The sequence below is a fragment of the Nannospalax galili genome, unplaced genomic scaffold, assembly GCF_000622305.1.
Source record: "Nannospalax galili isolate Female #2095 unplaced genomic scaffold, S.galili_v1.0 scaffold1287, whole genome shotgun sequence".
NCBI lineage: Eukaryota > Metazoa > Chordata > Mammalia > Rodentia > Spalacidae > Nannospalax > Nannospalax galili.
The window spans coordinates 1,541,005-1,563,020 of record NW_008357051.1 but is presented as its reverse complement, the minus strand read 5'-3'; the positions used below and the strand labels follow the sequence as shown (position 1 = coordinate 1,563,020).

General features: G+C 44.5%; 1 protein-coding gene and 1 pseudogene across 1 annotated transcript in view; both read left to right on the top strand.

The window, feature by feature from the left end:
- Ext2 (exostosin glycosyltransferase 2) overlaps window positions 1–22,016 on the top strand; it is a 162,149-nt gene that overhangs the window by 18,556 nt on the left and 121,577 nt on the right. The window contains exons 4-7 of the mRNA XM_008855042.3: window positions 1,901–2,017; window positions 12,548–12,743; window positions 15,184–15,323; window positions 18,943–19,036. Of these exons, the coding sequence (XP_008853264.1) occupies window positions 1,901–2,017; window positions 12,548–12,743; window positions 15,184–15,323; window positions 18,943–19,036 (547 nt within the window). The remainder of the gene's footprint in view (window positions 1–1,900; window positions 2,018–12,547; window positions 12,744–15,183; window positions 15,324–18,942; window positions 19,037–22,016) is intronic.
- Window positions 19,860–20,528, top strand: LOC103751553 (annotated as a pseudogene).

Below are 22,016 nucleotides of genomic sequence, written 5' to 3'. Positions count from 1 at the left end.
AGATGCCCCTTCTCCTCTGCAGTGCCATGTGAAGTCGAAGAAGAGGCTGGGACTTACAGTTGAGGATGGTCACTATAGGGTGGTGTGAGGAGAGCTGGACCATCTGCGGTCCTGGCTCTTTCTGAGATTGCAATCAGAGATTGTGTGTGCGTGTGTGTGTGTGTGTGTGTGTGTGTGTGTGTGTGTTCCCTGACACAGGCACACCTCAGACACAAGCTTTCTGCTGCCTCCCCATGACATCTGCCTCACCCCCTGGAACGCAGTAACAAGTTCAAGGCCACAGGGACAGAATAACAGAATAGCAGAGACGGTCAATATGATGTACACCTGTTTCCTTTCTCTCCACATGCACTCACCCCTTTCCTGTGGGACTGGGGTGACAGACTAATCACCCACAAATGCTGACTTACCTGGACTGCCTGATGCCAGTCTATAGGGTACTTCTCTGCACAGAGGCTCCAGGCCCTGCATGGTCTGCTCACCATCATGGCCATGGAACCCACCCAAGTTCACATTGAATGCATTCAGTGTCGCATGCTAATCAGGAAAAAAAAAATCAAACTGTATGTTGGTACTGAGTATACTCCTTACATTTTCAAAGTAGACTGGCAGCTGGTGAGGTTTTGAGCCTGCACCTTTCCTCACTCACCAATTCTCGGTTTTAGGAACTTAAACAAACAGAGTGGGATTTCCAGAAGTGGTTTGAACATCTTTGAACTTGAACTGGTCGTGTTAGAAGGGATTGTAAGTTGTCATCAGGGTGGGGAGGGGATTGGTAGCAATCAGCTTTGAAAAACAAATGTGGTTTCTCAGTTCAGACATTGTGGCTCAGACTCTGCAGTGTGTACAACTGTCAAAATTGCCCTAGAAAGTACTTTGGATGGGTTTGGGGCCCTGGGACAGAAGAACAGCCAAAGGCGCTGTGACCCACACCTGTTTGCTTTCTGCCATGCGGTGCCTTTATAGTACTTGCTGGATCCAATTAAAACAGTGTGGTCAGTGTTTTCTAATTAGGGAGAATGAAAGTTCATGCCTGCAGACTGCAGGAGAGGGGCTAACGCTGCATCCCTCAATTCTGCTTCCTGAACAGGGAATGGGGTTCCTCCTTCAGGAATGGGGTTAATAAGGCCCAGTGGCTAGGATGGTCAGTGGGAGCTGGCAGAGGCTGTGTGATTGACATGGAGCTCCAGGAAGTCAGGAAGAACTGCTCAGGCAGACGCTGGGGCAAGTGTGATGTGAGATGCCATACGGCTGCCTCTGCTGTTCTTGTCTGTGGTCTCCTGAGATTCCAGACAAACGGTGAGAAGTGACTGCCCAGCCCATCTTCCTGCAGACCCAATGGTACTCCTCTTGTGTTAAGAATAAAGTATGGCACAAGAGGGAGACTAGGGGATCTGAAGGAGGTAGTCCAGAGGCTGTTTGGAGTGTCTCTGGGTCTATTACGTCTTTAGATAAATAGAAGGTGGGCCGACAAGGTGACATAGCAGGTAAGGGTGCTTGCCGCCAAGCCTAATGACCTGAGTCAGTTCTATCCCTGGGACCCACGTGGTGGATTGACAGAACCAACTCCTGCAAGTTGTCCTCTGACCTCCATATGTGTGCTCTGGCACATATATGTACACTGGAGCACAACACATAAATAAACAATTAATTAAAATAAAAATGTAACAAAAAATCTTTTAAAATGGAAAGTAAAGAAAGCAGTTAGGTCGCCAGGGAAGGCTGGTGATTGGGAGGGAAGCAGCTGATGCCTAGAGATGTTGGAGTGTAGACCTCTAGCACAGGGATTCTGTAACATTGTGTATTGTTATTAAGTCACAGTCATGGCCATCCCTTCCCATGGTGTTTACCAGAATGAAAACCTTCTTTCTCAGTGATTGACACAGTCCTTTCTTTTCAGGGCACTGTTGGCCGGCGGTGGCTTTTCTACATGGACCTACAGGCAAGGCTATGATGTCAGCATTCCTGTTTATAGTCCCCTGTCAGCTGAGGTGGCTCTTCCAGAGAAAGCTCCAGGGTAAGGTCTTTAGCATACCCATAGCCCAGAATTTGTGGGGTGATGGTGAGGCTCAGCATGGGGGTATCCCAGTAAGCAAGGCATCAGCTTCAGGCCAGAGTCCTCTTGTGTGCTGGCCCATCCCTCCCCATCTCCTACAGCTTTCAGTGTCTTAGGAAGCTCCTGGGGCTGTTTGTCAAGTTTCCTGAAGCAGAAACCTTTGACATCCTTAACCCCTTCCTCTCCTTTGCTTCACAGGAAATAACAGGACCTGCTGTGTTGGAAATATCCCTTAGACCTGTCCACTCTTGTCTCCCTTTTTTCTGCCCTGTACTAGCCTGCCTCCATCTTCTTTTGGGCAGTTGAGCAGTGTCCTGATTGGCGTCCCTGCCTCTTTGTCTTGCTACCCTCCAGCCTGGCCCCAACCCTTCCAATGCCTTCAGGATAAAGCCTCACCCCCTGATGCCTGTTAGGGCATCTGCTGTCTGTCCACTGTGTCCCTTGCCAGCTTTCTCTCTGGAGACTTTTCCCCTTCAGTTTTTAGAATACCTTTCTCCCGATTTTTCTGGGCTGCAAACATACTTGCCATTGCTTAGAAATCTCGTGTGTGTGTGTGTGTGTCTGTGTGGGTGTTGTGTATGTGTGTGATGTGTGTGCATGTGCATTTGCATATGCATGTGGAAGATCAAGGTGAACCTCAGGTATTTTTCCTTGATTACTGTGCTGGATAGCTTTAGTGTCAACTTGACACACCTGGGTTGAGGGAGCCTCAATTGGGGAATTTCCTCTATTGGACTGGCCTGTGGCCATGTCTGAGGGGCATCTTCTTGATGAGTGATGTGGGCAGGCCCAGCCCACTGTGGGTGGTGCCACCCCTGGGCAGGTGGGCCTGTGCTGTATAAAAAAGCAGGCTGAGCAGGGGCCAGGGGAGCAAGCCAGTAAGCAGCATTCCTCCATGGCCTGCGCTCCAGCTCCTGCTTCCAGGTTCCTGCCCTGAGTTCCTACCTTGGGCTCCCTGATGAACTGTGACCTGGGAGATGTAAGCTGAATAAACCCTTTCCTCCCCAAGTTGGTAGTGGTCAGAGTATTTTGTCATAGCAATGAAGAAACAAACCAGGACAATTACTGTCTACCATTTTGTTTTTTGAGACCGTTTTCTCACTGAACCTGAAGCTCATCAATTTGATCAGGTTGACTGGCAGTGAATTTCAAGGATTCACCTATTTTCACCCCTCAGGCCCCATCAATGTTGGAGTTCTAGGCACTTGCCATGGTGCTTGGCTTTTTGTGTGGGTTCTGGGGATCTGAACTCAGATCATAGTGTTTGTGTGGCAGGTAAATTGGTATCCTTGTCATTCTGTTGTCCTGTGTACCCTTTAGGTTTCAAACTGTACCGCCCTGGACCATATCTCTACATTATGATCCCACAGCCGGTTTCCTGTCCCCCAGGGTGACACTTATGCTCTAGTGTCACAACTCGCACAAAGCCTGCCTTTGGATTTTGTCAGTGCAGTGAAGTGGAGGCCAGATCTGCTTTTTAACTGCTCTGGTGGGTCTGCCTCTAGTTGGCATGTTTTCACATGTGGGCTAGAAAAGGTCTGGTAATGTGGGCATGGTAGGCCTTTGTCTAACTTTCTTTACTGGAAACTGAAAGTTATTCTGTTTCATGGTGAGAGCTCAGTGAGCTTTAAACAGGCACTGGGATGACAATGAGTGTCTGAAATCAGGATGCTGTAATGTCATACCAGGTGACATTTAACTTGCTCACACTGGTGGGAGAAATGAGTCTCAATGAGGTAGTTTGCTTGGCGAACATTCAACCTATTTTCTGGTCATGCCAGGCTTCCCTTAGAAGCCCTGTGGACTCTGAGGAGCCAGGGAACTCTCCCCAAGAGAAAACAACGCCTCTGGTGTGTGCCCCACCTTGTGGCTAAAGCCACCCTGAAACTTCTGGACTCTGCAAGAGCCCAGGGCAGCTCCAGATATTGTTTCCTTCACCTCCAGTCAGGCGCAAAGGAAGACTGAGCAGTCTGCACACAGTAGCACCTGAGATCACCACCTTGGTGTTTCTTCCTCATATGCTCCCAGAGTTGGCCTGCTTTACTACTTTGTAAACGGAAATTAATTCATAAACTCTGTAGTCAGTGTTTTAAAGTGTAAAACCCAGTGGGGTTTTTGTTGTTATTTATTCAGAGTTGGGAAGCTATCATCAACACTACCATTCATTCTAGAACATTTTTTGTGACTCCCCAAATATAATCAGTAGCTATTAGCAGTCATTTCTTTTTTTTTAAAAAAAATTTATTTTATGTGTTATGAGTGTTATACATGAAAATCACAGTTATTTCCAAGTTGTAGCTGTACTAAGCGATGTTGCTGTGCTGTTTTCATGTGCAAGTTTTTGTGAAAATCTGTGTTTTCAATTCTCTTGGCTTTATAGCCAGGACTGGAATTGCTGGGCCATGTGGTAACTCTGTGTAACTTTCAGAGGAACTGCCAGGCCATTTTCCAAAGTGACTGCAACATTGTGCATACCAGGCAACAGTGTATAAGGTTTCCCTTCCTCCTGTCTTTGCCAGCACTGTTGTCTGTGATTTGATTCTAGCCACTCTAGAGCCTGTGACCTCCTGTCTCACTGTTGTTTCGATTTGCATTTCCCTAATGACTAAGGAGATTGGATATCTTTTTGTGTACTTATTGGTCATTTATATAACTACTTTGGAGAAATGCCTGTTCACATTATTTGCCCATTTTTAAATTGAATTGTCTTCTGTAGGATTTGACATTTTGTGTAGTCCAGACACTAGGACCTCATTGGGTATTGAGTATATGATTTGCACATATTTTCTCCCATTCTATAGGTTGCTTTTCACTTTTTTTCTTTTCTTTTTTTCTTTGAAACAGGATCTCCCTGTAGCCTCAGCTGGCCTGGAACTCATATGTAGACCAGGCTGGCCTGGTCTACCTGCCTCTGCCTCCTGAGTGCTGAGATGAATGGTGTGTGCTACTACACCCACTGCTTTTCACTTTCTTGATAGTGTCTTTTGAGGTACAAAAGTTCCTAGTTTCAATGAAATGTAATTTATCTGTGTATGTACTATATGTCTGTACATGTTCATGTGCACACTGTGTGTGTGTGTGTGTGTGTGTGTGTGTGTGTGTGTAGGACAGAGGTCAGTGCCATATCTTTCTATATTGCTCCTTACCTTATATTCTGAGACAGGGGCTTTCCCTTAACCCAGAGCTTGTCAGTTTATCTAGGCTGCCTCTCCAGCCCTGGGATTATAGGCATACACCACCACAACCAGCTGTTTTGGCATGGGTGCTGGCTGGGTGTTGAACTCAGGTCTGTCCTCATGCTTGCATGGCAGGCACTTTACTGACTGGCAGTCTCTCCACCTTGTAATTTATCTGATGTTTGCATTGGTTGTTTAAACTTTTGGCATAAATCTCAACATTTGGGAAACTATTGCCTAGTCCAGGGTTCTGTGGATTTACATTTAGGTTTTCTTCTAAGAGTTTTTACAGTTTTAGGTCTGTGATTTGTTTCAAGGTACTCTTGGTGCATTGTGTGAGGGAGGGGTCCCGATTCATTCTTTTGTTGTTCCAGTACCGCTTGCTGAGGAGCTTTGTTCTCATTGAACGGTGTTGGCACCCGTGTTCAAACTCAACTGGCCATAAAAGAAGAGTTTATTTTTGGATTCTCAATCCTGATCTATGGATATGGTCCACATATCAGTCTTTAGGGAAATGCCACACTGGCTGGATTATTATACCTTTGTAGTAGGTTTTGAAGTAAATGTGAGTTCCCCAACTTTGTGATATTTTCTGGCTACTTGAAGTCCCTTGCATTTTAATTATTTTTGTTACACTGTAACTTAAATAAATATAATTCAAAAGCATTCTAATCTCTAGGTGCTTATATAGCTGTGTAGTTAAAATGGTTTAGAAGATAGGGACTAATGTGTCTACAAAACCAAGAGATGTCATATCTGTCTTTTAACATGATAGATGAGGGTGTTTCTTTGAAGTGGAATTCTGTCCTTTAAGGTGAATATGGAATTAATATAGGGTTCATTGGCTTGGTGAGCCTGTGTGGCTGTAGTTGAGTGATAATGTACTCTGCTTTGCCGAGGTTTCTGTTTGAACCACTAGGAAGCTTTTCCTTGACATAGCATATTGTGACATCATTTATCTTCATTTGATACAAATGCATGATTCATGTTTCCCCTAACATTTATTATAAAAATCTCCAAGCAGACAGCAAAAGCTTAAAAATTTAAGGCTGCTGGTGTAGCTCAGCATGCTTACTTGATGTGCATAAAACTATGGGTTTTGTCCCTTGCATCACATGAACTGAGCATAGTGGTGCATGAAGAGAAGATGATCAGCAGTTAAGGTCATCCTCAGCTATTTAGCAAGTTGGAGACCATTCTGGGTTACCTGGAACCCTGTCTCAAAAAATTCTTTTTGGGGGCTGGAGAGATGGCTCATCAGTTAAGAGCACTGACTGCTCTTGCAGAGGACCTGGGTTCAATTCCCAGCACCTACATGGCAGCTAACAACCATCTATAACTCCAGTTCCAGGGGATCAACCTCCCTCTTCTGAACTCTGCAGGCATTGCACGACCTGGGTGCACTTAACATGTACATAGGCAATACACTCATGCATAAAAAATAAAAATAATAAGATACTTTAAAAAAATTCTTTTTTACAGTGAACATAATGTTTACCCATGAGCTAGATACTACTCTGCATTTTGAAAAGATTTATTTTTATTATTTTTAATTATGTGTACGAGTGTGTGTGTGTGTGTGTGTGTGTGTGTGTATGTGTCTGTGTGTGTAGGTATGTGCATGCAAGTGCAGCTGCCCATGGGAGGCCAGAAAAAGGCATCTGATCCCCTGGTGCTAGAGTTGTGATTGTGAACTGCCCAGTGTGTGTGTGGAAACTGCAATCTGGTCCTCTGCAAGAGCATCAGACATTCTTTAACTACTGAGCCATCTCTTTAGCCTCCTGCTATTTGTATTTTTTAAAAATTTATTAATTTTTGTTTTATGTGTATGAGTGTATTGCCTGCATGTATTTAAGTGCACCCATGTCCTGCAATGCCAGCAGAGGTCAGAAGAGGGCATCAAATCCCCTGGAACTGGAGCTAGGATGGTTGTTAGCCACCATGCGGGTGTTAGGAACTGAACCCAGGTCTTCTGCAAGAGCAGCCAGTGCTCTTAACTGCTGAACCATCTCTTCAGCTCCCTGCTATTTGTGTGTTTTACACTTTCTGTATGTGCCTTATATTTTCAGTCCTTATTATTATTCTTCTTAGTCTACTAAATAGACTTTGGACATTGTTTTCTGTCTCTCTAAGTACCACAGAGTGCACATTTAATAAAGAATGAAGGTTTATTTGGTCATGGTTGTGAGGGCTGGGATGTTTAAGATGAACAGCTGTATCTGATGAAGTCCTCCTTATTGGTGGGGACTCTGCAGAGCAGGTGGTACAGGGCATCACATGGTGAGTTAGAATATCCCAGCTCAGCACTTTCCTACTCTTCTTATAAAACCACAGCCCCACTGGATTAGGGCTCTACTCTCATGGTCTCATTCAACCATAATTACCTTCCATAGGTATCACCTCCAAGTACCATAGCTGAATTACGTCTCCATCTTCTTCATGCTTCACAGTGGGGATTAAATTTCAGTGTGAATTTTGGTAGGAATGTTTAAACAATAGCAGGTATTGAATTTTTCAATTAATATTCATCTTTAAATATGAGCAAAAATATTCCTACACTAGATTTTTTGATTATCAAAATGAAAATATAAAAATAATTGTGTTTTGTTTGTTGTAGTGCTTGAGGTTGAACCCAGGGCCTTGTGTGTGCTAGACAAACTACCACTGAGCTACATTCCTAGCCCTTGCTTTGTTTTAAAAAATTTTTATTTATGATTTTTATTTTTTGTGTAAGAGTATATTGTCTACATGTGTGTAGGTACACCTGTGTCATGTAATACCTGTGGAGGTCAGAAGATGGCATCGGATCCCTTGGAACTGGAATTATAGATGGTTGTTAGCCACCATGTGGGTGCTGGGAATTGAATCCTGGTCCTGTACAAGGGCAGCCAGTGCTCTTAACTACTGAGCCATCTCTCCAACCTCAGTCCTTGCTTTTTTTGAGGCAGGGCCTCACCATGTAGCCCAGGCTTGCCTCAAATTTATAATCTTCCTCTCTCTACCTTCCAGTGCTCCAATTACAGGTGTGTAACACCATGTATACTTTAAAATAATTGTGTGATTTTTGGAGTTGGGGTCTTATCCTGTAGTTCAGACTGGAGCTTGCTACATAGACCAGGCTAGCCTTGAACTTATAGTAATTGCCCCAGCTTTGCCTCCCAAGTGCTAGGATTACAGGTATGAGCCACCGTGGCCAGCTCCTCAAAAACAATTCTTACAGCAGACTCATAGGTTGGAGAAACTGATTCATGTCAACACCCCATTTTGAGGTTAGATTTCCTTGGGTTCTGAATGGATGATCCCACTGGGTCAGCTGGAACCTCTGGGCAGTTCAGGTTTTTGTCATATGCTAAGGATCTTAAATTCAGCACATTTATGTAGCATGAGATAGGAATAGCTGTAATGCATAAGAAAATATGCTCTTCCTGCTGCCTCTGAGAATTTGCATACACCAGCATGTGAGAAAACAAACAAGGGGCTGGAAGGATAGCTTACTGGTTAAGAGCACTGAGTGCTCTTGTAGAGGGCCTGTGTTCGATTTCTAGCACCCACATGGTAACTAACAATTATAAAACAATAATTAAATAATAAAATAAATAAATAAACAAACAAAACTGTCTTTGCCTTATTGTTCTTTCCTGAAGTCCTGGAAATTATTCAAGTTAATTCTGTTCACTTCAGTTCCAGACAAAGCCTTATTGGAGACCTGTTTGTAATAGGTATTGGGCTATGCCTGTGAACTTACCCCAAGGGATGCATGGCAGCTTGTAGACAGTTTTGATTGTCATGACTGTGGAGGTCTCAAGACTGCCTCCTGTTTCTGTGATTTACCAGGAGAACTCTGTGTAACTGCACCACACTCCTGACTGTGATGGAGCATAGTGCCATCAAGAAAGGGAAGAGCACAGGATGATGAGCAGGGAAACCAGGCGCAAGCTTTCAGTGTCCTGTCACCCAACCATGCTGAATTTCCCCAGCAACAAGCTGTGACAGCATGGGTCAAACAACCAAGCCCAACAGACCCAGTAGGGTTTTCACTGGGAGCAGATAGTGTAAGCTGGTCCTGCCTGGCACAAACTATCTTATTTACAAAATTTGGGCATGGAAAGCCCCTCTTACTAGTTCTGGGGGGTGGGTGATAGGAAATGTCTTCAAATCCAGGTTCCTAGACATCAGTCAAGAAGCCAGCTTTACAGTCAAGCCTTTCACAGGCAGCAGGCAAGCCGCTCTTTTGGACAGGACAGCGTCACAGCAGAGAATGATTGGCAGGAAATGCCATTGGGGCTGAGAACACCTGGACCAGGCAGTGAGCCTGTAAGGACTGGTATGTTGGGCACTCAGCTGCCTCTGGGCCTGTCTGTCTTCAGTCTACCTCTCTTGAGAGCACTTGAACTAAACTCACTGTGCTCTAACCTCTAGCCTAATAAAACTGTTTTGTTGGCTTAGGATTCTGTGATTCCCTTCAGATTTAATCCAGGGAAGAAAACACTGAAAAGATTCACTGAAAACAAAACAAAAGTGGGCAAGCCCTGTGGAACTCTGAAGATCACTTTCAAATAATTAATTTCAGGGATTTAAACTACACTGGTGATAATTTTCTTTTTAAAAATTTTTTTTTTCTGGTTTTTTTGAGACAAGGCCTCCCTGTATCCCCAGCTGACCTGGAACTCGTTCTGTAGACCAGGCTGGCCTTAAACTCACAGAGATCTGACTGCCTCTGCCTCCCAAGTGCTGAGATTACAGGTGTGCGCCACCATGCCTGGCTCTCTTTAAAAAAAAAAAAATTTAAACTTTATATGTATGTTTTGCCTGCATGTATGTAAGTGCACCATATGCATGCAGTGCTCATGGAGGCCAGAAGAGGGTGTTGGATCTCCTGAAACTGGAGTTAATGGATGGTTGTTGGCTGTCATGTCGGTGGTGCGATCTGAACCCAGGTCCTCTGCATGAGCAGTAAGTGCTTTTAACTGCTGAACTACTTCTCTGGCTTCTGATCTTCCAAATTTTTATGTATGAATACATGGAATTTAAGATCACTTAAAGTTTTAGTTACTTTTTAACTTCTATAGTCCAGTAATCTGTAAGAGATCCCACTGTCTTCAAGGTGGCCCCCAAAGGCTCATGGGACCAGATCCCCCTCTCCACTGGCCGTTAGTCACCTTTCTGTAACTTGCCCCTGACCAGTACTTGCTACGCCTCACAGTGCTGTGTTACTTTTATAGAGAATATTCCTCTCTGCCCCGCAGAGACAACAGTCTTAACACCGAAAAGGTAAAGAGAGGCTGGGGCCTCATCAGCCTCCTAGGGCTTAGAGAAGGTAGACAGGGGCCCTGGAGGCCAGCAGACTGGACCCATGCTTTTTGTGAGAGTTGCTTCTTAAGGGAATTCCCACATCTCCTGAGGGCTGCCCAGAGTAGCAAGCTTATATTTTTTATTTTTATTTTAAATCCCCTCCATGCTTTTTCAATGGGAAGCTGAGGATGCTGCTATTGATAGCAGCTTCTCACAGCAGTGGTGGCCCCAGCTGGAATTCTTGTCATTTTCCTTCTAAAAGGAGCTAAATCTGGAGTTTACAACCATTGCTATTGAAGGAGACATCAAGTTCTCAGCCTCAGCATAGTTTGACCTCAGCTTAGAGCTCAGCCCTGACTGGGAGGAAGTATGAAAGTCACAGCTAATCATTTTAGTCCTCGGGGCGGGGAGATCTACCTGAAAAATTTGCTAGCTTAAAACTGAAATGGGCACAGTCCATCTGCTGCCCTGTAGGTCGGGGAGAGCCAGTGTGTAGGCAGGCGAGCCTGTTCCAACTTGTGATCAGATCTGTACACTTGAACTGGATGGGGAACTACTGTGGAGTGGAACTGAGTGGTCCTGGCAACTGAATGTTTGAAGTAGAGCTTTGCTTCTAGTCGTGTCTTTCTTTGTTTAAAAATTTCTTTGAGTGCCATGTCCACTACACATTAATACCTGTATTTCTGAATCTGTGTAGATGGATTTTTCTGTATCTATATGCATTCACACACACACAACTTGATGTGTATGTGTGAGCATGGACGCTGGAGCATAACCTTGAGTGTCATTCTTGAGTGGCAACTTATGGGAGTCAGTTCTCTCCTTCTACCTTGTGGGTTTCAGGAATCAAACTCAGGTCATCAGCCTTGACAGCAAGCACCTTTACCCACTGAGTCATCTTGCCATGTAATTCATAAATTGTACATCTATAAATGGATGACTCTGTTGATGAGGTCAGAGCCCTCATGATCCAATCACCTCCTAATAGGATCCTCCTCTGATCACTGCTGCATCGGGTATTTAAGGACCATACCATAGGAGCTGCCCAGGCTGGCCTCAAACTCCTGAGCTCCGGGGGCCTCTTGAGTATCTGGGACTTCTGGTGCATGCCTTCATGCTCATGTTTTTGTCTCTTACGGACGATGGCATTAGACCTTGGGAATTTCTTCTTTGTTGAGTTTTCTTTTCCACATCCTTGCTGCTCACATGTCAGGACTGGTGCTGTGCTGTGGTGAGGATGTTTTTTCCACTTCAGGTTTTCAATTTTTCCTGCCCATGTGGCCTTGTCAGAGTTCCTGCGTAGCATAGGGGTGCTGTTGGACACTGCTGCCCATCAAGGGGACACCCTTTCTCCTTGCTTGAAGAATGAAGCCAGTCCTCAGTTTCTCCTTAGAACCTAGAGTAGGGCTTAACTCGAGATGACCTTTTGATATTCTGTCCATACAGTCACTCTGCCAGTTTCTCTCTGTGCGTACATCCATATATATGTCACACTCTCTAGGTTTGAAATGCCATGAGCAGTTCTTCACAATGTTAAGAATTTTTCCCAAATAAAAAGATTGTGGTTACGTATTTCATAATGCAAATTGATCATGACTTTGTTTTTGTATAGTACATAATACTTTACAGGTTTTTTAAAAATTTTATTTTATGTATATGACTGTTTTGCCTGAAAGTATGTAAGTGTACCACATATGTGCAATGCCCACAGAGGCCAAAAGAGGGTATTAGATCCCTTGGAACTCGAGTTACAGATGGTTGTTAGCTACCGTGTGGGTGCTGGGAACTGGACCAGGGTCCTCTGCAAGAGCACCCAGTGCTTTTAACCACTGAGCCAACTCTCCATCCCCATACCTAATACTTTAAATGCCAATAATGTGACTCAGTATAAACTAAAAAAAAAAAAAACAAAAACAAAATCCCCAGTGGATGTTGATAACTGGTAAGCAGATACCTGTTTCTTAAAGTCAGTGTTAAAGTTTGTCTAACCAGCCACTGTTTCCTGGTGGTCTTTTCCCTGTAGTGCCCGGCGGTACTTCCTCCTGTCCTCTCAGATGTCTGTCCATCCTGAGTTTAGAGAGGAGCTAGAAGCCCTCCAGGCCAAGCATGGAGAGTCAGTGTTGGTCCTTGACAAATGCACCAATCTCTCGGAGGGCATGCTTTCTGTCCGCAGACGCTGCTACCAGCACCAGGTCTTCGATTACCCTCAGCTGCTACAGGTGAGTGCCACTCAAGACCTCTCTCAGGCTTTGGAGGGGTCAATGCTATGGAGGGAAGCTGACCCTAGCCCCAAGGGCTGTTTTCCATAAGTAATTGGGAGCATTGCTCATGAGGGATGCTACATTGCTCTGTACCTGCTATGTAGACCTTCAGGAACTGGAATGACTGGTGTGGATGAGAGGTAATAATCATTTCAGATTCTCATTATACTTCAGGAATGCAAATCTAGCAAGTTACCAAGAGCCCCCCAGCAAAGCATTTTGTCTTCACCCCTGTGCCCAAGGACCCAGAGAAATGACATTCTTTTAGGTGGCAAGTTGTGTCTCTGGATCACAGTAGCCCACAGGGTCATGGTAGCCCATAGGGCCACAGCCAATGTTCCCTGGTGTGCAGGGCTGTTTGAGGTGGCTCTTACTGCTCTGTTTTGGGGTATTTTTGTCACAGACAACATACCCTTCCCTTTCACATGGGTGTGATCCATGCACAAGGCAAAGCAAGCCCTTGGGGAGTGTTTGTAGCAGGATATTTGACATTATGAGAAGTTTGTTTACTTCGATATTAAAGATTCAGACAGGTCAGTTCAAAGAGAAATACCAACGAGGCAAGGTAAGTTTTATACATTTACTTACTAAGTTTTTTTAATCTCCAGTGAGTTGGCCTGTCCTGAGATTGTGAAACTACTTTCTCTTAAGAAATGCTGCATCTCCCTGTGGAATGTCTGACTGATAACAGTGGTGATGGGGGTGGGGTATTATAGAAATCTTTGTCTAGATAGGAAGAATGGTTATCAGCACGTGCGTCCACATCTGGCTAGGCTCCTCAGGCAGCCGAGCTGTCTACCTGCATTTCAGGCACCATGGTGGGTCTTGCCCTCCTCTCTCGCTGCTTCTCCACTCTAATCTAGAGGAGTTTGGGAGATTGGTTTCCCCGTGTTTTTTCCTGAACTTTCCTTTTTTATAAGTATTTACTTATTTTTGATATTTTAAATAAATTATTACCTGTGTGTGTGTGTATGTGTATGTATGTATGTATGTATGTATGTGTGTATGTGTATACCTGCATACCACTGCACCTGTGGAGGTCAGACGACAACTTGTAGGAGTGTTCTCTCCTTATGTGGGTCCCAGACTTAGGTCATCAGTCTTGGCAGCAGGTGCCTTTACCAGCTGAGCCATCACATAGGCCCCAATAGTACTTTCACATGATTCAGTAATCAGTTTTAAGATGTTATTTTATCTTTTTTAAAATTACATTTATTGAGGAGAGGCATAGATTTTTGCTTTTTAGATATAGTTTTGCTGTATAGCTCAGCTTGGCTTTAAACTGGTAATCCTCCTGCCTCATCCTCCTAACTACTAAAAGCACAGATAATGGGCCACTTTGCCCAACTTCTTTTTTCTGACATTAAAGATTAGGTCATGGTTTTTCTTTCTTTTCCTCTTTTTTTTTTTTTTTTTTTTTTTTTTTTTTTTGAAAAAATCAAACAATAGGGGTCTTTTCCCCTCCTTTTTTTTTTTTCATAAAAAATTATTGGTTGTTTGTTTTTCTTGTTCTTTTTTTTTTTTTTTTTTTTTTTTTTTTTTTTTTTTTGCGACACGGTCTCTTAGCCACAGCTGGCCTGGAATTCAAGATGTAGACCAGGTTGGCCTCAATCTCACAGAAAGCCTTACCTGCCTTTGCCTCCTGAGTGCTGGAATTAAAGGTGTGTGCCACCATGCCTGGCAACGTTTTATTTTTTTAATCCTTTTATTTTTTCCTGAAGAGGCAAAAAGGGGGAAAACTGGGAGTTAGAGAATTAGGGTCTCATTTTGGGGTACTGTGTCCATGGCAACTTGTTTTCCCTCTGTATAGCTTCTATTTTCCCAGCATCCCCCATGTTGACAGGGCGCAAGAGAGTGAATGAGGAAGAGATTTTTTTTGATAGCTTGCTTTTGTTAGATTTATTGTTTCTAGATAAATCATATTTATTTTAATGTCTTTTCAGAGGCATCGTCTACAGGGTATCCTCTCTGTGAACAGACACCTCAGAGCTTCCTTTTAGAGGGTCTTCTAGAGAGCCTGTTCTCATTGTAGGGTGGGCTGAGGGCAGGGCTGTAGAGACCATGTGCCACATGTATACTCAGTACATTGGCACTAACAGAAACCAGTCTGCAAGACCTCATGTGGTTGCCTGACTAGAGGAAGACTGGCATTAGGTTTGAACGTGTACAGAGCTCCAGTTCTGGTGGCACTGGAGTACCACCGCAGGGCAGAAGTGGGAAACTGCACTCAAATGAACTCTTCCTGTTTCATGAGTGTGAAGTCTTTTAGCTTTTTTCATGTCAAGGTGCTTCAGCCCCACTTGGCTTTTGGCCTTGGGGGATTGTCCCATGTGCAAGAACCCAAGTGAGTGATGACAAGACTGCTTTGTAATCTCAGCCCCTCCTTGTGTTTCTGCAGGAGGCTACTTTCTGTGTGGTCCTTCGTGGCACTCGGCTGGGCCAGGCGGTGCTAAGCGATGTGCTACAGGCTGGCTGTGTCCCAGTTGTCATCGCAGACTCCTATATTCTGCCTTTTTCTGAAGTTCTTGACTGGAAGAGGTGGGTATGCAGTCTACTGAACTGTAACTTGTGATTTTGCCAGTATTGGGCATGCAAAGCCCCTCATTTCAGTATGAATATCCCCAGTTTGGAGAATTGCAGGTTGAGCATTCCTGATCTGTAAGTCTTCAACCAGAAGTGTTCCAAAGTATGAAGCTTTTTGAGCACTGACACGATGCCTCAAGTGGGAATTCCATACTTGATCCTGTATAATAAATAGGTCACAGTCAAAATGCCAGTGCAGGGAGGTGGGGGGTAGATAAGATCAAAGTACCCGACATAAACGAAGCTCATTATTTGGGATAATTAATATATGCTAATGGAAACAACAATAACAAAAATACAGAATACGTGATGTGAGCATGGTCAAGGCCTTGTGAATGCCACACATACTGCTTGGGAAAGGTCCTGAAGGTGTTGTCCTTGATGTCGTCCCAGGTCAACCAACAGGAGTCAGATGCCAAGTAGCTCACGTGCTAAAGTCACTATGGTCCTGCCGGAAGCAAACATTACTTCTTTCCTCCCTAAAATTAGCTATGCATTTTGAATACATTAAATGTGAACACTTTGATAGCCACTTAAGTTTGGTGAGAGCAGGAGGCAAAAAGGCTCCAGTGCCCTGTAAATTGCATTCAGGCTGTATATACCAGCATGCATGGAACATAAACGAATCTTCATATTTAGACATGAGTCCCATTATCAAGATCATCGTGTAAACGCAAAGATCCCAAAATCCAGAACACTTTGAGTCTAACATTTTGGATAAGAGATACCCAACCTGTTTTACTTTAGACTGCTTGGTGGTATCTTCCATTAGACTTAGCACATTGGCTTAGAGAAGTTCATGAAGTGAGTCCATTGGGCCAGATCTGCAAGTCAGGCTGTTTTTATAAAAAAGTCTTGTTCAAATGCAGCCACACCCCTTTTGTCCCTTCTAGTAGTTGGTACAGCACTGAGTAATTGCAGAGATTGGGTGGCTTACTTATAAAGCCTAAAGTTTTTACTGCCTGGCTCTTTCCACAAAGCACTTGCCATCCACCAGTCTCTCATGGTGATTTTCAGCCCTGAATGCAGACTAGACTCACCTGGAGAGCTTGAAAAATGCCTGACCTTATCCCAGGGATTCTGGATGAAGCTCCTGGGTAACCAGATCTGTAGCTGTGGTGGAGAGCCACTGCCTGGGTAGAAACTTAGAGACCTCCCAATACAGCTTATGCATCAGCCTGAAGGTAATTTGTACACTATTTTAGAATTGTATATTCTGCTTGGTATGTTAATAGGAATTGCCCTCCGATCTCCTCTGTCACTTCCCTAAGACTTTGGTGGAAGACTGCTGGAATGTAATTGCTTTGCTGTGTATCTCTGAGTCTTGCCCTTGCCCAAATACTTAACTGCTTTCTCTTCTCCCAACACTTATGTTAATTTATCCAAGTCTGATATCACAGGCATTTGAGCAATTTACTTTTATTTTATGTGTATAAGTGTATTGCCTGCATGTATATTAGTGCACCTGTGGGTACAGTACTCACGAAGGCCAGAGAGGACATTGGACCCCCCTGAACTAGAGTTACAGATGGTTGTGAGCTACTGTGTGGGTGCTGGAATTGAACCTGGTCCTCTGCAAGAGTACTTTATGCTGAGCCATCTCTCTAGCCCCATTTGAACAATTTAAATAGGACTAACTTTAATTTATTCAATCATCTTACATTTAGTGGAAAGCCTACTGTTAATACTGGTTTATGTTTCTGAGGCGCTTGAATCTAGCAGGGGAAGGCAAGACAGTGATTCAGGCTAAGCATCCTTTATCTGAGGTGCTGGGGGACCAGAAGTGTTTCTGATAGTGAGTTGTTTTGAATTTTGGAATATCTACATACACATAATGATACATCCTGTGGAAGAAACCCAAGTCTAAACGTGAAATTCACTTATGTTTCATAGACAACTTATGCATCAGCCCAAAGTTAATTTTATACAATATTTTGAATAATTTTGTGTATGGAGTTTCATGGTGTGGAATTTTCTATTTGTGGTGTCATGCCGACGATCAAAAGCTTCAGATTTGGGGGTGTTTTAGATTTCTGAGTTTGGGATTAGGCATGCCCAGTATATCATCTTGGGAATGTGATAGCAGATTCATGCAAGACACTTGCAAGCCTAGGAAAGCAAGAGGAGCCTTAGTGCTTGAAAGAGGAGGCTCTGAAGTCATTCTCTATGTTTTAGAGGAATGAGGATCCATGTCCAGGATTCATCTGCCTGTGAAAGCATTTAGTGAGCACCTTATATTTGCCAGTCACTGTCAGCTCTGGAGATTCCAGAGGAGCTTATGCTTTAGTGATAGAAACACAGAAAACCAACAGCTGCCAAGTGCTATGATTTGATTAAACACAGCTCTGACTGGGCACAGTGCTAGAGCAAGGGGACAGGCGCGGGTGAGGGCCTCCCAGGGTAGTGGCTCCAGAGTGGGTGTCAAAAAGGTCTTTCTATAAAGATGAAGGTCATCTTGGGTAGTTTTGTTATGGGTAAGCAGTGGGAGGAGGGCTCTGGATTTGAAGTCAGAGGCCTGAGGTCAGAAAACTATTATACTGGTGGGTGGGCTAGCCTAAGTGAGGGGAGTAGGGCATAGCATCTCATTTGAATGAGATGCTTTATGCAAATACAGTTCTACCCTCTGCTCCTGTCCTGCTGGAAGTCATCACTAAGCCTCCCTTCTCACTCCTCATACCTGATGTGTGAGCAGATCCCAGGTTGGCCCCCCCATCTTACCAGGCTGCTCTGTCTGCAGCTCTGGTCTCCTATAGGCGGCTGCAGCACCTCTTCCTGCTCCTGAGCCTGCTTCCTGTCACTTCTTCTGACCTTGGAGACAGCTTGGGCCTGTTGGAGCTTACTCAGAGCCTGCATGCCTTTTCTTCCATCTCCTAGTGATTTCCCATCTCAGTCCTTGGCCCTGAAGGTCCTGTGTGCCTTGCTGTGACCCACCCTCTCCCGTTTCTCTTTGGCTCCATTTCTTCTTCATCCTGTTTACCCTGCTGCAGCCACAGGGGCCTTCTCTCTGTTCCTGGATGCTGCCCAACGTACTGCGTCCTCAGCCTTCCCCTTCTTAGGCCATATGCCTGCAGCCTTTTCCCACGGGCCTTCTCTGGCCTGTTCACCCCTCACTTTGCTGATTTGTTCCCTGCTGACTTATCAGTGTCCAGCATATAGTAGGTCTGCGGAATGGATTCATGTAAGAGAGGTGAAAGGGGGAAGTGATTGTTAATTCACAGGGTTAATTCACAGAGTGAAGAAGGGTGTGCTAGGTAGGTGGAATTCCACATGTAAAAGCCCTGTGTGGCAGGACAGAGCTTACCCGTGGTAGTGACTGAGGGATTCCCAGCAAGGACAGAATAGACCAGCATAGGGGAGGCAGGTAAAAGGTACCTGGAACAGAGGGGGGAGGTGAGAAATTGGAGTCAGCCATGAGATGGGGTGAAAAGAGAGAGTACTCCCTGGATTGGCTGTGGGGCTGAGGGAGCTCGGGGTTTTGTTTCTGCTGTGAGAACAGAACAGGACTGTATAAAGCAGTGCTTTCTGCAGGAGGCTGCAAGTGCACTTTTGTAAGTTGTTCTGCTGTTGTCTCTAGAGCATCTGTGGTTGTACCAGAAGAAAAGATGTCAGATGTGTACAGCATTTTACGAAGCATTCCACAAAGACAGATCGAAGAGATGCAGAGACAGGTAAGAGGCCACGCAAGCCACCAGCTGAGGAGGGGAGGTGGGGTGTCGTGGTTTGGACTCCTTGGATGCAGAGGGACTGCAGTCAAGTGTGGGTAGGCCTATCTGCTCATTGTATCAGCTAATGACAGGAAAGTGGGGCTAGGTGAGATGTCTCAAGTAAGGGTTAGAATAATGACAGTTGTTATCACACTAAGGGACCCCTTGGTGATTTCAGGGTGCCAGGTGACAGCAGATGATAGTGTCTAAGATGGCCAGGGCAGCAGGGCTGTGCCTCTGGGTGACTGTGACTGTGGGCTGCTGCTGTACTATGGGCCTACGTCCCTAAGTAGGAGCCTTGTGACAAGTGTTCTCCTGCCCCACCAATATTGGCCATTGTCCTGGCTCCCCCTCCAGACCACTTTTCTCTTTCTGGCACCCTTTCCTGGCCAGTTCTGAAGACCTGAAAGACTTACTGTGTCTCCTTGAGTCTTGTTGGTCTTTCTTTTTCAAAAAACAAACAAACAAACAAAAAACATTAACTGGGCTTCACTGTCAAGCAAGTTAAAAAATTTAAAAGAATATCCTAGACTTCTGCCCTTGGAGCCATGGTGGTGTCTGGAACAGGGCTGGCCTTCCTGGCCCTGGCCTGCAGGCCATGGCCACCTCTTGTGTGGCCAGGATGTGTGAGTGGCTGGGGAGCACATGTTCCTGGGCTGTGGTGCTCAGTCCTCCCAGGTGCTTCCAGACACCATCCCCAACCCTGATTGCTGCCTGGTTTTGTGGCTGCTGCCAGCCATGTGGACCTTCAGCGTTGAGACTTCTATCATGGGCAAATGTGAAGATCCTCAAGGAGTAGTTGGCTGGTTACTGTGAGAAGTTCAAACATGAGATGGGTGACACGCAGAAGAGGCACATGCTGCATTGCATCTAGAGGGCCCTGATCCACAGCCAGGAGCTAGGGGACAAGAAGATCCAGACTATGAGTCAATTGCAAGTCAGAAGGTGGAGCTGGTGGAGAACCATACCAGATAGGTAGATAGTCATGTGGAGCTTGGAGGCATACCAGGAAATCAACAACAGCATGGGCAACAGTGGCAAGGCTGGCCAGGACAAGTCCAAGAATGAGATAGGCAGACAGACAAGCTGAATAACAAGAGGCCCAGTGGCATTGCAACAATTGAGATTTGAGAGAATGCACCGAATAATCACCACCATGGTGACGTCACCTCAAGAATGCCCAAGGAGAAGAATGCAAAAATGGAGGAAGAAGAAACACTCTGAGGTCAAAGCAGAGAAGGAGGTGTCCCCCACTGACCCCAATGAGCCCACGTACTGTCTGTTCAATCAGATCTCCTATGGAGAGATGATAGGCTGTGACGAGGAGGAGTGCCCCATGGGACTCAACCATAAACCACAGGGCAAGTGGTACTGCCCCAAATGTCGGGGGGATGATGAGAAAACAACAGACGAAGCTCTAGAAAAGCCCAAAAAGGAGAGGGCTTACAGCAGGTAGTCTGTGGACATGGACTCACCCATGTGTTTATGGCATTGCCGCCTTTGTAGAGGTGTGCGATGATCCAAGGACTATTTTTAGAGGCTGTCAGGAAAGGAGCCTCTTTGGGGATGGCTGAGATTCAGACTTGTCTTCATGGTGCTTTGAATAACCAGATAGGGTCTGGGAGCAGCATGTTAGAAACTGCAAATATAGGCTCAGATGATGCATTTCAGTGAGTGTCAGCTTGGTTTTTCGGGGGTTAGGTGAGTGACTTGGAAGCAACCTACTATATAAAAGATTTAATTTGGTGTTTTAACAAAAATGTTCTGGTTTATGAAAAAAAATCTTAACTAGCCAGGTTGCTAAAGTACAGCAAATATGTTTCTTGCTACCATAATATATTTCCAGATGACAAGTCAATAACAAAGATTTAAAATCTGAATATTATTATTTTTTAAAAAGGTGAATGGTAGGGGGCTGGAGAGATGGCTCAGCAGTTAAGAGCACAGATTGCTCTTACTGGGGTTCAATTCCCAGCACCCACATGGTGGCTAACAACAGTCTGTAACTCCAGTTTCAGGGGAATCCCACACCCTTTTCTGACCTCCATGGGCATTGCACAACACAGGTGGACTTATATACATGCAGGCAGTACACTCATACACATAAAGTTAAATAAAATATATTTTAAATTTTTTTGTCTTATAAATTTATACACTAGCAGTTTATACAAAGTCTTAAGCAAATTGTGTATGATTGCTCCCACTTAATAAGGAAATAGAAATTACCTCCATGTCAGCAGGTAAAAATCAAAAAATATTTAGATCAAAGGTTTGGAAATGACTGTGCACTCATCAGATCCAGTCTGTCTGTTTCTGTGTGGCCTGTGAGCTAAGAATGGTCCTTACATTTCTAAGGGGTTTAAAAAAATAACATTTCATGATATATAAAATTCAAATTTTAATGTGTATAAGTAAAGTTTCATTGGAACACACACAAAAGAAAGAATACCCTGAAACTGGTAGTGTGATTATCTTTTCTATTTTTAAAATGTATTTCTTTGAAATTTTAATATTTATCACAATTATCCATACAGGGGCTAGAGAGATGGCTCAGTCAGTAAAGTGCCTGCCACGAAGCATGAAGGCCTGAGTTTGGACCCCTAGAACCTACATAAAAATCCAAGCTTGGTGACACATGTCGGTAACTCCAGCACTGGGAGCTGGGAGGCCAGTGGTTACCTGAAGCTCATTGGTCAGCCATGTTAGTGATAAGCATAAGGTTAAGTGAAAGACCCTGCATCAAAAAATAAAAGTGGAGAGGAACTAAAGAAAGATCTAACATAGACCTCTGGTCTCCACACACATATACACGCATGTGCACCTAAACTCATACACATGCACATGTGAGTATACACACACACACTTATCCATGCAGGAGATGAATGGGACAAGATTGGGAGGTTCTCCGCACATAGCCCATTTTCAGCCTGGCACCCTATCTTCA